This window comes from Argopecten irradians, chromosome 5, assembly GCF_041381155.1.
Source record: "Argopecten irradians isolate NY chromosome 5, Ai_NY, whole genome shotgun sequence".
NCBI lineage: Eukaryota > Metazoa > Mollusca > Bivalvia > Pectinida > Pectinidae > Argopecten > Argopecten irradians.
Genome location: NC_091138.1, coordinates 27413413 through 27428405, shown reverse-complemented (window position 1 = coordinate 27428405; position 14993 = coordinate 27413413). Strand labels below are relative to the sequence as shown.

The window sequence follows — 14993 nt, the reverse complement described above, 5'->3', positions numbered from 1 at the left end:
TTAAACATACCAAGATCAAAAACTACTATTTAACATAATAACAAGATCAACAAACTATATTTAACATACCAAGATCAAAAACTACTATTTAACATAGTAACAAGATCAAAAACTACTATTTAACATAGTAACAAGATCAACAAACTACTATTTAACATAGTAACAAGATCAACAAACTACTATTTAACATAGTAACATGATAATTAACTACTAGTTAACATAGTACCAAGATCAAAAACTACTATTTAAAGATGCTCCACCGCTGACAAATAGTATTTTTTTCACTATCAAAAACAGGAGCAGACGATTTAGTACTTTTCTTCAGTTACAAAAGTTAGTTACTTTACACCATAACTACCATTGAAAAGTTTGAGCTTCTAATTTTACTTCAAGTTAAAAATATGAAAAATAATTAATTGCATCCCGAAAAAATTCCGTGGCACTATATCCTATATGGAATGAAGTAATGATTGCGCATGCACCAAAGGCGAAATAAATTATTTTATGTTATGTTTTGTGTTAATTAGGCATATATATACACGATTTCACATCAATTATTGCTCAAATCATGAATATCATTTATGCTCTGTCGGCGGTTAACTACTAGTTAACATAATACCAAGATCAACAAACTACTATTTAACATAGTAATAAGATCAGCAAACTACTATTTCACTTAGTACTAAGATCAAAAACTGCTATTTAACATACCAAGATCAAAATTTACTATTTAGCTTAGTACCATACCAAGATCAAAAACTACTATGTAACATACCAAGATCAAAATCTACTATTTAACATAGTACCAAGATCAAAAACTACTATTTAACATACCAGATAAAATACATTACAAGATACAACAAAATACTATATGAACGTAACAAGATCAACAAATTACTATTGAACGTACCAAGATCAAAAACTACTATTTAACTTAGTACCAAGATCAACAAACATAGTTCTAACATCAACAAACTACTACTTTACATAGTACCAAGATCAACAAGATCGCTAAGGGATACCGATGTGCAATTTGTATAAGTAAGTGAGTTTATATTGAGGATCTACACTTCAGGGATGCATTCGTTGAATGGATGGCGATTTTATTCGGTCTGTGCTCATTAGAGAATCGTGACCTGGAGATGTAGCGTGTACTTTTCCTACTAACGATTTTACACGAATCCTCGTAATTCAGTTTTCGATATGAAATAAAATTCGACCATACTCCCATCATATCATATACCATAGTGACAAGTAAGGAATTATCTTCAATGAAGCTAAAAAATATTCAGATCGGATGATTTTTGTGGTGTTCAAAGCATTTTAAAATTAATTACCCGATTTTCTGGAAATGGGATATAAGGCTTAGTAAACAACCTTTCAGTATTTTTTTTTGCACGTCGTAAACCTGTGGTTAGTCATTAAGTGCTTGCTAACAACTTCGTAACTTATTTCCAGTATGAAATTATCCTCGGCAACAGGTGTACGTAACACTTTCGTTTATTGTCCTTGTCCTATTGTAATAAATACTTTCCTTTACTTCATCAGAACTTTAAATATGAAATCACTTAGAACTTTGTTAAGTGTGTTCTTTGTGACATAGTAGTGTGTTTATTATCCTTGATATTAGTACGATAGGCTTGTTTCTCTGTTCAAAATTGTCGCCAGCTAGAGCAATGTCAAGTTTCTGTGCAGGCGTTGACTAATGAGTGTCATGCTTGAACACCTTTCTGGCTGTGTAATTTTAGAAATATTTATTAGATCTGCAGCAAATGTGGTCTGTTGTCACATGGTTAAGTAAGCGATAGTGCAACGTACACCTAGGACCTAGGATGAGGTGAAATAGATTAAATATGTGGCCGGTACTAAAAGTTATCCGTTTCGTCACTTTCTTTTATTGACTATATTAACCTGATTTGCATTGTATTCGTTGTGTTCCGAAAGTTTCCGAAGTCGATCAGATGCTAGGAATATCGTCACCGATGCAAGAGTTTTTATGTTACGCCGTTTGAAGTTTACACAAAACAAATGCGTTTAGCACTGTGTAATGTCACTGTTCTTAATTTATAGTAAATTATCACTGACAAGTATATCTCAGCATATGTTTTTGAAAAGTTGGTGTTACTAAATCACGACGAAATCTATTAAATGGAATAAGACACTGACTTCCGGTATCGGGTGCGCAGTTGGCATCTACACATAGCGGATGTACACAGACTCTACATCCGACAAGAAAAATAATAGTGCGAGTACGCTCGCTCGCACTAATAAAAATTGTAGACATTAATGTAACCATATTTGTCTGTACTGCAAAAATACATTTTGAGCTTTTATTTGTCTGTGTAATATCAAAACCTATGTAAATTAATTCATTTTTAAATGTTGCTAAATTTTAGTGATTCGAATGTAACAATTACGGTACATCTAGTTTAAGTTCAATTTGCTTCAGTGATGAATTAACATACAGTTGATATGAAGCCCATCCGGAAGGAAGATAAATAGAATGGCGCCCGTTAGGGCGCCATGAATATTTATCTTTCGGACGGATGGGCTTAATATCAACTGTATGTCCAATCTGGTAACAGTTTATTACATATATTTCCATTACGAATATTCTAATCCAAAACTATACACGTATTTCCTTTAAATTTCCCGCTTGCGCTAGTGTTGACGTCATCAAGTTCAATAGACGGAACAGCAATAGCATCAGCTTCTGAATACCTTTTGTTCAACACAAAACGGTTTGAAACAAGCGAACAAATGAAAATTATGACATGAAGTTTTTTAATACAAGTTATTTTGTCAACACGATAATACTGTTAGATTTCATAGACTGCACAACTTTAAAACCACTTTTGAAATTATTTGACCGTTATGTAAAGGCGTAAGTATACATTGAATACATTGTCAGTGACGCGGCGGAAACGTTAAATATTCATACGCTTGACCAGATTGGAGTTCATAGCCAGATATTGCCCATCTGGTTTAACATAGATTAAACGGGAAACTGAAAGTAGAATGGAAATATAGTCAAATAAATGTAAAATATTGCCAATAGACGAGCTGTTATCATTCATATGCAGGTCATGTGAAAAAATGCAACGATTTAGCTCAACGATGTAACAATAGTTAAGGTCTAAGAAGGACACAACGTACAAGTGTAGTGAATTGTTTGCGTGTCCGATAATCTTCGGAACCTATCCCAACATTAAAGTTTTATCTCATTGAAACAGACTGCCCAAAGCACATTCTCAATATAGGATAAGTAGGCGATCCCTAAACGGTAATGGTTGTTGCACGTGAACGCAAAAAAACTATACTGACATATATTCGTTCGTGCTGGGAACGGTTTATTATAGTTTATCTTAACAACCAAAACGAGTTGAGAGAAAAGAAATGAAATTAGAAATAAAAGAAATAAGTTTACTTTAATGAGTTTACCATCCACTCCATTTACATAGCAAAAACCCCATCGTGCTCATTTGCGCAAAGAACATTCGTTAGTGTTGTTTCAAAAGTAAAGGAAAGCGTTTCTAACAAGAAATACATGGTTATAGATTGAATGAAGTGACAGTCCCTTTTCTTTGTTGTAAAGGAATGAAAGGTTTGCACTGGGGAAATGTTATTTAAAAGTTTTGCAACCACGAACGTGCTTTGGAATTTCAAACAAAGGACAGATCTTGATGTATCTAAAAAGACCAAGGGCTTTAATGACGTGGAGCAGATCGATATCCAATGAATGTAATCCGATTGTTTCTGTTTGTTTTGTGGGGAATTTTCGAAATTATTTAGCTTACAGAGAACGCATGACTACCCTTAAAGGGCTATTTGAGTCTTTCTGCGTGTTGTCGGTAATTGTAAGGCTATGATCTGTCTTCATTCCTGGTCATCTCGTTACTGGCGAGAGGTGTTGGGGTACTGGCATTAACAAATAAGCAGCCATGCTCATGAATCGTGCTGCAATAACACAACACCGCGGCTGATGGATTGGAGAACGTGGGCCCCATCCATCTCCATAGAAGGCATCTTCTGCCAGAAGTCCCCGCTTATATACTACCACTAAATGTTGAAAATCGAGGAGAAAGCAGACAATTACGGCCACACTCTATGCTATTAAAAGGTTTCGATTTATTTGTATTGGATACAACGTAGGAGGTTGTTTTACGTCAACCGCACCACTAGTCTCATTCTTGTCCAGTCCGCCACTTTCGGCCAATCGCTGACAATGCGACGGCTAACAGAACTATATAATTAAATAAAGCAGTCCCGAGTCAGTTAATTCCCAGTTATAGATACGGATGCTTCCTAGTAGTGAGTGTAATAAATAAAAACGTCTTAGTTACGGTTGGTTATAGAAGAAGTGCATTCAGAGCGAGAAGTTTCTGAAAAGATTGTACAAAAGCTAAACGAGATATTGTGACCATAGACAATTAAGACTATGTCACTCTGCTGATAGAAACATTCTCTCTTTGTATATTTCATAGTGCTCTGTTCCTGTCGTTAGGTCTTTAATGCTACGCCATTACTTTATGTACTGAGATGACGTCGTCTACTCACAATTCTGACGTAATGCACACAACCAAACACTTGACGTCACAATTAACGAGTACATGAGGGAGGTAATAACCAGACTATGTAATATGTAAATACAAACTACCGTTTTCGACACAGAGAAAACTGAAGTTATATCTGGTCTAGCGTTTTATAACAGGATGATGCTTTTTAAAGGTTTACTTTAATATTTTGTCAAATACAATGCACAGATATAGTTGCGCATTGTACACATATTGCAGAAGTTGAAGAAAGCCTTAACTGAATTTGTTCTCCTTAACGTCTTTGAGAATTTTGGTAGGGCATAAGAATTGCATCTGCTGCATCTATTGCATGATCGTAAAAGGTCATAGAATTTAAGATCGTATCTTTACTTTCTTCCAACAATACTTTCTTCTTTCTAAACTTCACTCTTACCACCATCTCACTTTTGGACTTCGGTTGAGCGCTCGCCCCTGTGGGGAATGCTCTGGCTTCTGTCCCCTAGCTGAGACACACCATAGTCTATTAAGTGGTAGTTTATGCTCCTGCTTAGCGCTCAGCATAAAGTGGGGCGCCCGTTGTCAGTATAATATGACCGGAATGGATGTGTGCTTTGTGTCTTCGGGGTCATGCTTCAATGATACAGCACTATAAAATTGAAAAGGCAAAAGTTCATGATGAAGACACAACATGAATATACTACAGTCTTGAAAAGCACACTCCCGGACGTCATAAACACAACACACCGCATGCATGGACTCTTGCTGTCCTTACACGACCCTTGCTGTTAATAGGACGTTAATGTAATCACATAAATAAACAACAAATGGGGAATTTTATGTTAAGGAATCCCTTAAAGTTACGGAATGTAATGAAACTGGGTCCTTGTATATTTCGCACTAATTGCTCAACAAGGCCAAGAATGTGGATAAGAAAATTTTATATTGTTATATATATGGGACGTCATCAAGAGGGAATGGCAAACCCATGTGCGAATGATAAAGTGCAGATAGAAAAAAAGCATAGGCAGAAACGATCAACATAATAAATGACCGATATATATATTCGACATTTGTTATCGTATACATAGTAATTACCATCCTGGGAAAAGATGACATTGTTAACACTACACGATAAGGATAATAAGATGTTGTGCAGAAATGAATCTCCTTGAAATACTTCATCAACTTGTGATGCAAATTAGTTTACGACAACTTATGTGTTTCACAAAGAGTGTTACAAGAAAGGTTGATTTTTCATATTTAGGGTGTCTTTTGTGATTTGTAGATCGATTGTCGGCACCATCTGATCCGCTAGTGTCCCGACACGAGAATAAACTGAAAAGTATCTACCGCGCATGTCTAGGGAGAAGGAACATTCCCATTGGTACTATCAGGTCTACAAGTAAGTACTTTTGTTCGTGCAGCCAACAGATTTACAGCGATTTATTCATACTGGTACTGTTTATTTTCATGTTTATCTACTTCTGTAAGTGAACCTGTTTGAGTTAGTCATTAAATGAGAATACATAATGTTGAATAGTCAATTTGATATCTTCCTAGTGCATTTTGTTTATTTCTCTGGTCAGTTTATATCCTTTGTATGCGTGATGTCAAAACAACCATGGATAAAAAAAGATGGCATGATGTGATCACGAGATGGTATTAAGCTTTACTGAGATCTGTTAAACTACCGCCTAACGAATAAACGAGCCGACGTTTAGTGGCGGATGTCAGCATGGATAAAAACTAAAACCGGCTACATTGATTAATCGTGCCGTTATGTCGCATAAAGATGACTTGATGTTGGCATTCATAGAAGACATCCTCGTAAGCTAATACGATTTTACAAACAGTCGTCTTTAACTCTTCGAAAGCTTAAGTGAAATTGAATCGTCTGTGCATAAGATGCCGATAGGACCAGAGACGATTCGATTTGCTCTCATCACCATATTTTTGCATTGCATCATCAACCCTTTCTATTAAAGTTCAGGACATGGTCACAGTGCAGAATGTTTCCCAGCTTGAGAGTAACGCAATCAGATTGACGAAACTCGTAGCCATGGTAACAAGACATTTTGGTGCTTCGCCATTTTTCAAGGTCCTAGTGGACAGGGAGCAGAAGATATCTGTAAGTAATAGTCTCGGCGGAAGAATTATCGCATTGCAGCCCCAGGCACCGAATGAGACAATTTCCCTCTGCGATCTGATAAGCACAATTCGTATTTGTCTACATATCAATTGATATTGTCTGGTACCCGGATACAATTGCTGTTGTTACATTGATAATTGGACATGTAGAGAAAATTCTATTCATCACATCACTGATCATGTCCTATCATGAAATTTATATAACTGAAATAATACATCACGAAATGAATCTAAAACTATATAACTGAAATATAACTAATACATCACGAAATGAATCTAAAACTGTATTCATCAAACAGATGCAATATTAACAGTCAAAAATGATTAACTACAAAAATAGCGAAATTCAATAAAAATCATAACCGATTTACTACGGCTTCGTATTAGGGCCACTAAATCTTTTCATTTATCTTGTACGTACAAGTTACCTATCTTGTACGTACACCTTACCTATCTTGTAGTGGCCATATATCGCCGCTGTAAGGCACCAATATCTAAGTTAAAGTTTACTTTTGTTGGATGATGTCTAAATACAGAAATTATAATTTTCTTTTATTGCCAAATAATTTTAAAGAGTTCGGATAAATACATATTAATAACTTTTGCTAGTAAAACAGTAGATTTTGTTATTGTGTTATTGGTCTAACGCAATTTTGAGTTTGCTAGGTGCAATAAATCCTTCATGAGGAAGTTAGTTCATGGATTATATTTTTCAATCTAGTCATTCATAAATTCTTTCAAGATAAGAAGGTTCGGAAGAAAAAAGGTCAATTAGGAAGAATGCATTGAATTTAGTCGCCTTTTATGGTCATGAAATAGGGACAGCAGATACAATTCGAACGTCCTATCCGTAGGGCAGGCATTTACAGACAGGACACATTGCGTAAAGTTGGAAGTCCTAAAATAAAGATTGTTTCCTAATGTAGCGTTATACCCAGTAAAACAGCACATCTCGTAATCAATCATGGAATGTTATGATTTTCTCTCTCATTGACATGCGAAGTCATTAGATGAAATGAGAGCTATTTTGAATCTTGGTATTAGGTATATTGATTATTATATTACATGTAGTATCTTCTTCAAGTAAAGGTGTCATGCATTTCTTAAATTCTTAGATATAAAAGAAACACGTATCTAATATTACAATGATAAATTAATCAAATGTAATGTTCTCCAGAATTTAGTCTACATTTTCCTCTACCATTTTACACAGATCATCAATAACTATTCGGATGACGTCGTCACGGAGTTGTTCAATGACGGTGAACACGTTTCCAGTTTCCGCCATTTGATGCCAAGCGATTTGTATTATCGGAGCTATACATCAGACAAAGTAGGTCAAACACATTCACGTAAATATCAAATAATAGACTGGCCTTGTCGTATGAAGGTAAATGTGGGGCCTTGTGGAACGTTAGCCTCTAACTGCTTCAATTGAATACGGTAGATCCACTATGCTCTTGTTAGGTTAACATGTCCTATTCAGAGCCTTGGTCAACTCAAAAGCTAATTCAACTTATTACATCTTAATGTGGTAATGGTAATGTAAATTGCTATCGACATCCACGGCTCATTTTAATCACCATTATACTAATACTACCACTTGATTTATTATCGTCGTTTAAGAAGATATTGCTAACGTACTAATTCCTGATATGAGTACTTGATACAGAAATGAAAGATCTACTAATTACATAAAATGCCCTATAGGTATTTGCGATTGAATAAGGGCATCAGTAGTCATACGACGTTTAACATTTCTCCTATGATCGTATGTTATTAGAAGTGGATTTGAAAATGATTCTCCATAAGTGTTTTGAGTATTATTGGGCTTTTCCTTCTTTCACACTGGGAAGTAACTTTTATCTAAAATTGCGCGTATATTAAAGATGCTCCACCGCTGACAAATGGTATTTTTTTCACTATCAAAAACAGGATCCGTCGATTCTGTATTTTTCTTCAGTTACAAAAGTTACTTACTTTACACCATTACAACCAATTGAAAGTTTGAGCTTCTAATTTTACTTCAAGATAAAAATATTAAAAATAATTAATTGCATCCCGAAAAAAATTCCGTGGCACTATGTTCTATATAAAATGAAGTTTTGACTGCGCATGCACCAAAAGCAAAATAAATTATTTTATATTATTTTTTGTGTTAATTATACATATATATACACGATTAAACACCAATTGTTGTTCAAATGATGAGTATTGTTTATGGTCTGTCGGCGGTGGAGCATCCTTAAATAATTAATAGTTATATAATCTAAACATACATACAAAGAGGTTTTATATTAGTAATTTAAAAAAATAAACCATTTATTCACTCTTTTTAGGATATGTTCCAAAAGTTAACATGGAGTGGAGGGGACTTAAGTGTTATGTAGTCATCAGACTTTGATACAAAGAGTAGAAAAAAATGTCGCCAATTGCAATGTTTAAGAACAGACCAAAAGAGTTATCACAATTTATTACGCATTCGGAAAAAATACTCGTGCAAAAATGTATACTTTTTAAACGTTTCTAGAAATCAGGTATAGTTCTAATATACTTCCATAGCAAAGAACATTTGAATAAAAGTACAATGTATCTCGAATTTTTCAGAATTTCCATTACCGAACTTCCTTTTTATATTTTAAATATATACAGCTATGTTTACAGAACGAACAAATACATCGTATAGCATGTTCTGTGAGTTGTTTATATCTGTTGTTATCCCTTCAGACAATGCTGACGTATAAGACATTCCTGAAGACAGCCACAATGACTATCCTCGATCCAAAGGAAGGGGACGGACTCTCCAGAGCTTTAATCGATAACCTAGATTCCGTTTTTGAATTTGAAATATCACTGAATAAGGTGAGAACTATAGCCAAGTAGAAGGGATTCGTTCGTAGTAAGGATAAGAGTAAATTTCTTTTCAATTTCAATGTAAACAAAGCTACACAGATAAAAATACAGACTTAGACTACATTACCAGAAATGTCAGCATCTTCGGGTTTGAAAACAACATTGTTACACTTTTGAACAAATCTGAAAAAACACATTGGCAAGTTTTCTTCATAATTATAGAAAACGATGTAACAGTATACAGAGTTATAAGTGATGCTTTGGACCAAACTGATAAATTGCAAAATGAAAAATTTAACACCAATCGATGAAATGTTTAAAATGATATGGTAATTGCTTTTATGTAATATAATCATTTCAGAACTGGTATAAAGACGAGAACAAGAATGTGCTTAGATCAATGGAGAACTGTGAATCCAGAATGAACATATCATCTTTACAGGCTAAATTCCCATTTTACGGAATATCCTGGAAATTATTTTTCCAGCTGTTACTGGGAGAGGGTCGAAATGTGACCGATGGGACTGAGCTATGTTCTGTGGACATATCCCCATCAGTACAGAGTCTGATGGCACGGACGGACCCACAGACCCTTACTCATTACGTATGGATACATACACTCCTATACACGGATTTATATAATATATATGCAGATAGAATCAAGCCTTTTAATTTTTCTACAAGTATTTATAACATTCCAAACCATAACAACGACGAAGCTAATTGTATATCGTACTTATCTACAGTTCTACCTTTATCGGCGATTATCACCGTTCCCAAACTAGATGTGTTTGAAAAAGAATCGCAAATGTTGTTTGTGAACTTAAAACAAACCTTGATAGAGGTCATGGACGGATTATACTGGATTCCAAGGAGTCAGAGAGAGGCAGTAGCCGCTCATATGGACAATATCACACTACATTTTGAATGGACAAAGTGGAAATCTTTGATCGAGAGAGGTGTGCTTGATATATCAAAGATTTCGGGAGGATATATAGGTAATATGATAGAAATTACCAGAACTAAACACAGACTGTATATAACAGGGGTCAAGATATGTCCTACGTGGAGACTGACAATCAGCAAATTCGTCAAGAAGTACCAGACTGTAGGTAAGTTCTGTATGTAGTACCAGACTGTAGGTAAGATCTGTATGTAGTACCAGACTGTAGGTAAATTCTGTATGTAGTACCAGACTGTAGGTAAGATCTGTATGTAGTACCAGACTGTAGGTAAGATCTGTATGTAGTACCAGACTGTAGGTAAGTCTGTATGTAGTAGACTGTAGACGTAGTAAGTTCTGTATGTAGTACGACTGTAGTAAGATCTGTATGTAGTACCAGACTGTAGGTAAGATTCTGTATGTAGTACCAGACTGTAGGTAAGATCTGTATGTAGTACCAGACTGTAGGTAAGTTCTGTATGTAGTACCAGACTGTAGGTAAGTTCTGTATGTAGTACCAGACTGTAGGTAAGTTCTGTATGTAGTACCAGACTGTAGTTAGGTAGACAAAAGGAGGTAAGTTCTGTATGTAGTACCAGACTGTAGGTAAGTTCTGTATGTAGTACCAGACTGTAGGTAAGTTCTGTATGTAGTACCAGACTGTAGGTAAGTTCTGTATGTAGTACCAGACTGTAGGTAAGTTCTGTATGTAGTACCAGACTAAAGGTAAGTTCTGTATGTAGTACCAGACTGTAGGTAAGTTCTGTATGTAGTACCAGACTGTAGGTAAGTTCTGTATGTAGTACCAGACTGTAGGTAAGTTCTGTATGTAGTACCAGACTGTAGGTAAGTTCTGTATGTAGTACCAGACTGTAGGTAAGTTCTGTATGTAGTACCAGACTGTAGGTAAGTTCTGTATGTAGTACCAGACTGTAGGTAAGTTCTGTATGTAGTACCAGACTGTAGGTAAGTTCTGTATGTAGTACCAGGACTGTAGGTAAGATCTGTATGTAGTACCAGACTGTAGGTAAGTTCTGTATGTAGTACCAGACTGTAGGTAAGTTCTGTATGTAGTACCAGACTGTAGGTAAGTTCTGTATGTAGTACCAGACTGTAGGTAAGTTCTGTATGAGTACCAGACTGTAGGTAAGTTCTGTATGTAGTACCAGACTGTAGGTAAGTTCTGTATGTAGTACCAGACTGTAGGTAAATTCTGTATGTAGTACCAGACTGTAGGTAAGTTCTGTATGTAGTACCAGACTGTAGGTAAATTCTGTATGTAGTACCAGACTGTAGGTAAGTTCTGTATGTAGTACCAGACTGTAGGTAAGTTCTGTATGTAGTACCAGACTGTAGGTAAGATCTGTATGTAGTACCAGACTGTAGGTAAGTTCTGTATGTAGTACCAGACTGTAGGTAAGATCTGTATGTAGTACCAGACTGTAGGTAAGTTCTGTATGTAGTACCAGACTGTAGGTAAGTTCTGTATGTAGTACCAGACTGTAGGTAAGTTCTGTATGTAGTACCAGACTGTAGGTAAGTTCTGTATGTAGTACCAGACTGTAGGTAAGTTCTGTATGTAGTACCAGACTGTAGGTAAGTTCTGTATGTAGTACCAGACTGTAGGTAAGATCTGTATGTAGTACCAGACTGTAGGTAAGTTCTGTATGTAGTACTGGACTGTAGGTAAGATCTGTATGTAGTACCAGACTGTAGGTAAGATCTGTATGTAGTACCAGACTGTAGGTAAGTTCTGTATGTAGTACCAGACTGTAGGTAAGTTCTGTATGTAGTACCAGACTGTAGGTAAGTTCTGTATGTAGTACCAGACTAAAGGTAAGTTCTGTATGTAGTACCAGACTGTAGGTAAATTCTGTATGTAGTACCAGACTGTAGGTAAGTCTGTATGTAGTACCAGACTGTAGGTAAGTCTGTATGTAGTACGACTGTAGGTAAGTTCTGTATGTAGTACCAGACTGTAGGTAAATTCTGTATGTAGTACCAGACTGTAGGTAAATTCTGTATGTAGTACCAGACTGTAGGTAAGTTCTGTATGTAGTACCGATGTAGGTAAGTCTGTATGTAGTACCAGACTGTAGGTAAGTTCTGTATGTAGTACGGATGTAGGTAAGTCTGTATGTAGTACCAGATGTAGGTAAGATCTGTATGTAGTACTGGATGTAGGTAAGTTCTGTATGTAGTACCAGACTGTAGGTAAGTTCTGTATGTAGTACCAGACTGTAGGTAAGTTCTGTATGTAGTACGACTGTAGGTAAGTTCTGTATGTAGTACCAGACTGTAGGTAAGTTCTGTATGTAGTACCAGACTGTAGGTAAGTTCTGTATGTAGTACCAGACTGTAGGTAGTTCTGTATGTAGTACAGGATGTAGGTAAGTTCTGTATGTAGTACCATAGTAAGCTGTAGTAGTACCAGATGTAGGTAAGTTCTGTATGTAGTACCAGAATGTTATAGTAAGTTACTGTATGTAGTACCAGACTGTAGTAAGTTCTGTATGTGTACAGACTGTGTAATCTGTATGTAGTACCAGACTGTAGGTAAGTTCTGTATGTAGTACCAGACTAGGTAAGTTCTGTATGTAGTACAGACTAGGTAAGTTTGTATGTAGTCACTGTAGTATCTGTAGTAGTACCAGACTGTAGGTAAGTTCTGTATGTAGTACCAGACTGTAGGTAAGTTCTGTATGTAGTACCAGACTGTAGGTAAATTCTGTATGTAGTACCAGACTGTAGGTAAATTCTGTATGTAGTACCAGACTGTAGGTAAGATCTGTATGTAGTACCAGACTGTAGGTAAATTCTGTATGTAGTACCAGACTGTAGGTAAGTTCTGTATGTAGTACCAGACTGTAGGTAAGTTCTGTATGTAGTACCAGACTGTAGGTAAGTTCTGTATGTAGTACCAGACTGTAGATAAATTCTGTATGTAGTACCAGACTGTAGGTAAGATCTGTATGTAGTACCAGACTGTAGGAAAATTCAAACAATATCGTAATATCAAACATTAAATAAGTTCTGTATATAATGCTTAACAGTAGGTCTGGATGTGCGCTGGCCAGAATATTTGCGATTGAAACTTAATATTATAAAAGTAAATCTTAACGAATAAAAATCCAGCAACAGTTTACAGTATATACTGTTTTTACTATTTTTCATCATTTTGCGACCACGACAATTTTTCCGTATAAATCACCACCACGATCGATTGTATGGGGAGTTCTGGTATTGTTTGTAACATTGGAGGTTCTAAGATGATTAGATACGCAGTAGTGTGACGTTTACGATGAGGAACATTTCGGAATCATGACTATTATTTATTCATAAGGAAAGCAAACAATAGTGAGTAATTAAAATATACAAATATACAACATCTTTTTAGTCAAGGAAACGGGAGAGTAAAATAGTTAGGATAATCGTATACATTATGTATAACAAATCGATGTAATTTATATATTGAACTCGGTTATTGTGGCGCCTTCAACATGAGACATTTGGAATAAATATCATGTTGTAACCAATTGTTAAGTAAACAAAAAACACAATTTGCTTTGCAAAAATGATTTATTTGTGACATTTCCCCCTGAAATAGTTATATACATACTGAACCTTATGTATTTTGGCTTCTTCAGAATTATCGGCGTCAGCGATCCAAGGCCCGCTATTTTATACCCCAGCGACAGTTCCCGTTACGTATGGGTCGACAGGGATCCTCATCGCACAAACCTTAGTGCAGGCTTTTGACATCGACGGTAAGTGATCGAAAAGAAAGACTAAAATTGGTTGTTTGTTAATTTTTATATCGTTGTGAATGTGAGGTTAAAGTATATGCCTTTCGGCAAAGGAGTTCAGTACTAAGCCGTCAGAGTGAGAACACGTTTGTATCGTGCGGAGTAGCAAACCATACTGCCGTGATAACAAAGTACTTCCGTTCATCATCTTCGGTACGAATTTGCAAACATAACCCAAACATGGCCTTTCTTCTGTTGGGGGATATAATCCAATGTCATCAAATATTTATGATAAATAGTTTACTATCAATGGTAGCAAGAAATTTATTTTAATTATTACTCTTTGTATAACAATCCATGTTAAATACCTGTAACTGGTCACAATATGAAAAAATATATATAAATATAATGTTTACATAACTGAGGAGTTACTTCCCCTTTTTGAATGTTTGACTATTTGTATTAATGTGTACTTGTATACATACTAATATATTTGTCCATATTTATTGCCACTTGTCATCTTAAGGAGAAGACTTGGATAGGCCTTGCCTGCTATCTTATCCTTTTGACTATAAAGAATATGTCAAAAAAATTTGTTGAAATTGACATTGAACCCAAACATAACTTTATCCAAGTACGTCAATTTGTCACGCACTTCACAACAATATTATTGTAAATATTATATCTAACGCTACCCCGTAGATATACAGTCAATTCTGTCAATAAAGACCACCTCAGGGACAAAGGAAAGGAAGCATTTATTGCCAA

The 14993-nt window shown here is 35.6% G+C and overlaps 1 protein-coding gene across 1 annotated transcript in view; it reads left to right on the top strand.

Annotated features, from left to right (window-relative positions):
* Positions 1–14993, top strand: part of LOC138324360 (neprilysin-1-like) — a 33607-nt gene that overhangs the window by 15925 nt on the left and 2689 nt on the right. The window contains exons 4-9 of the mRNA XM_069269433.1: positions 5821–5937; positions 6521–6663; positions 7897–8016; positions 9411–9545; positions 9898–10648; positions 14127–14246. Of these exons, the coding sequence (XP_069125534.1) occupies positions 5821–5937; positions 6521–6663; positions 7897–8016; positions 9411–9545; positions 9898–10648; positions 14127–14246 (1386 nt within the window). The remainder of the gene's footprint in view (positions 1–5820; positions 5938–6520; positions 6664–7896; positions 8017–9410; positions 9546–9897; positions 10649–14126; positions 14247–14993) is intronic.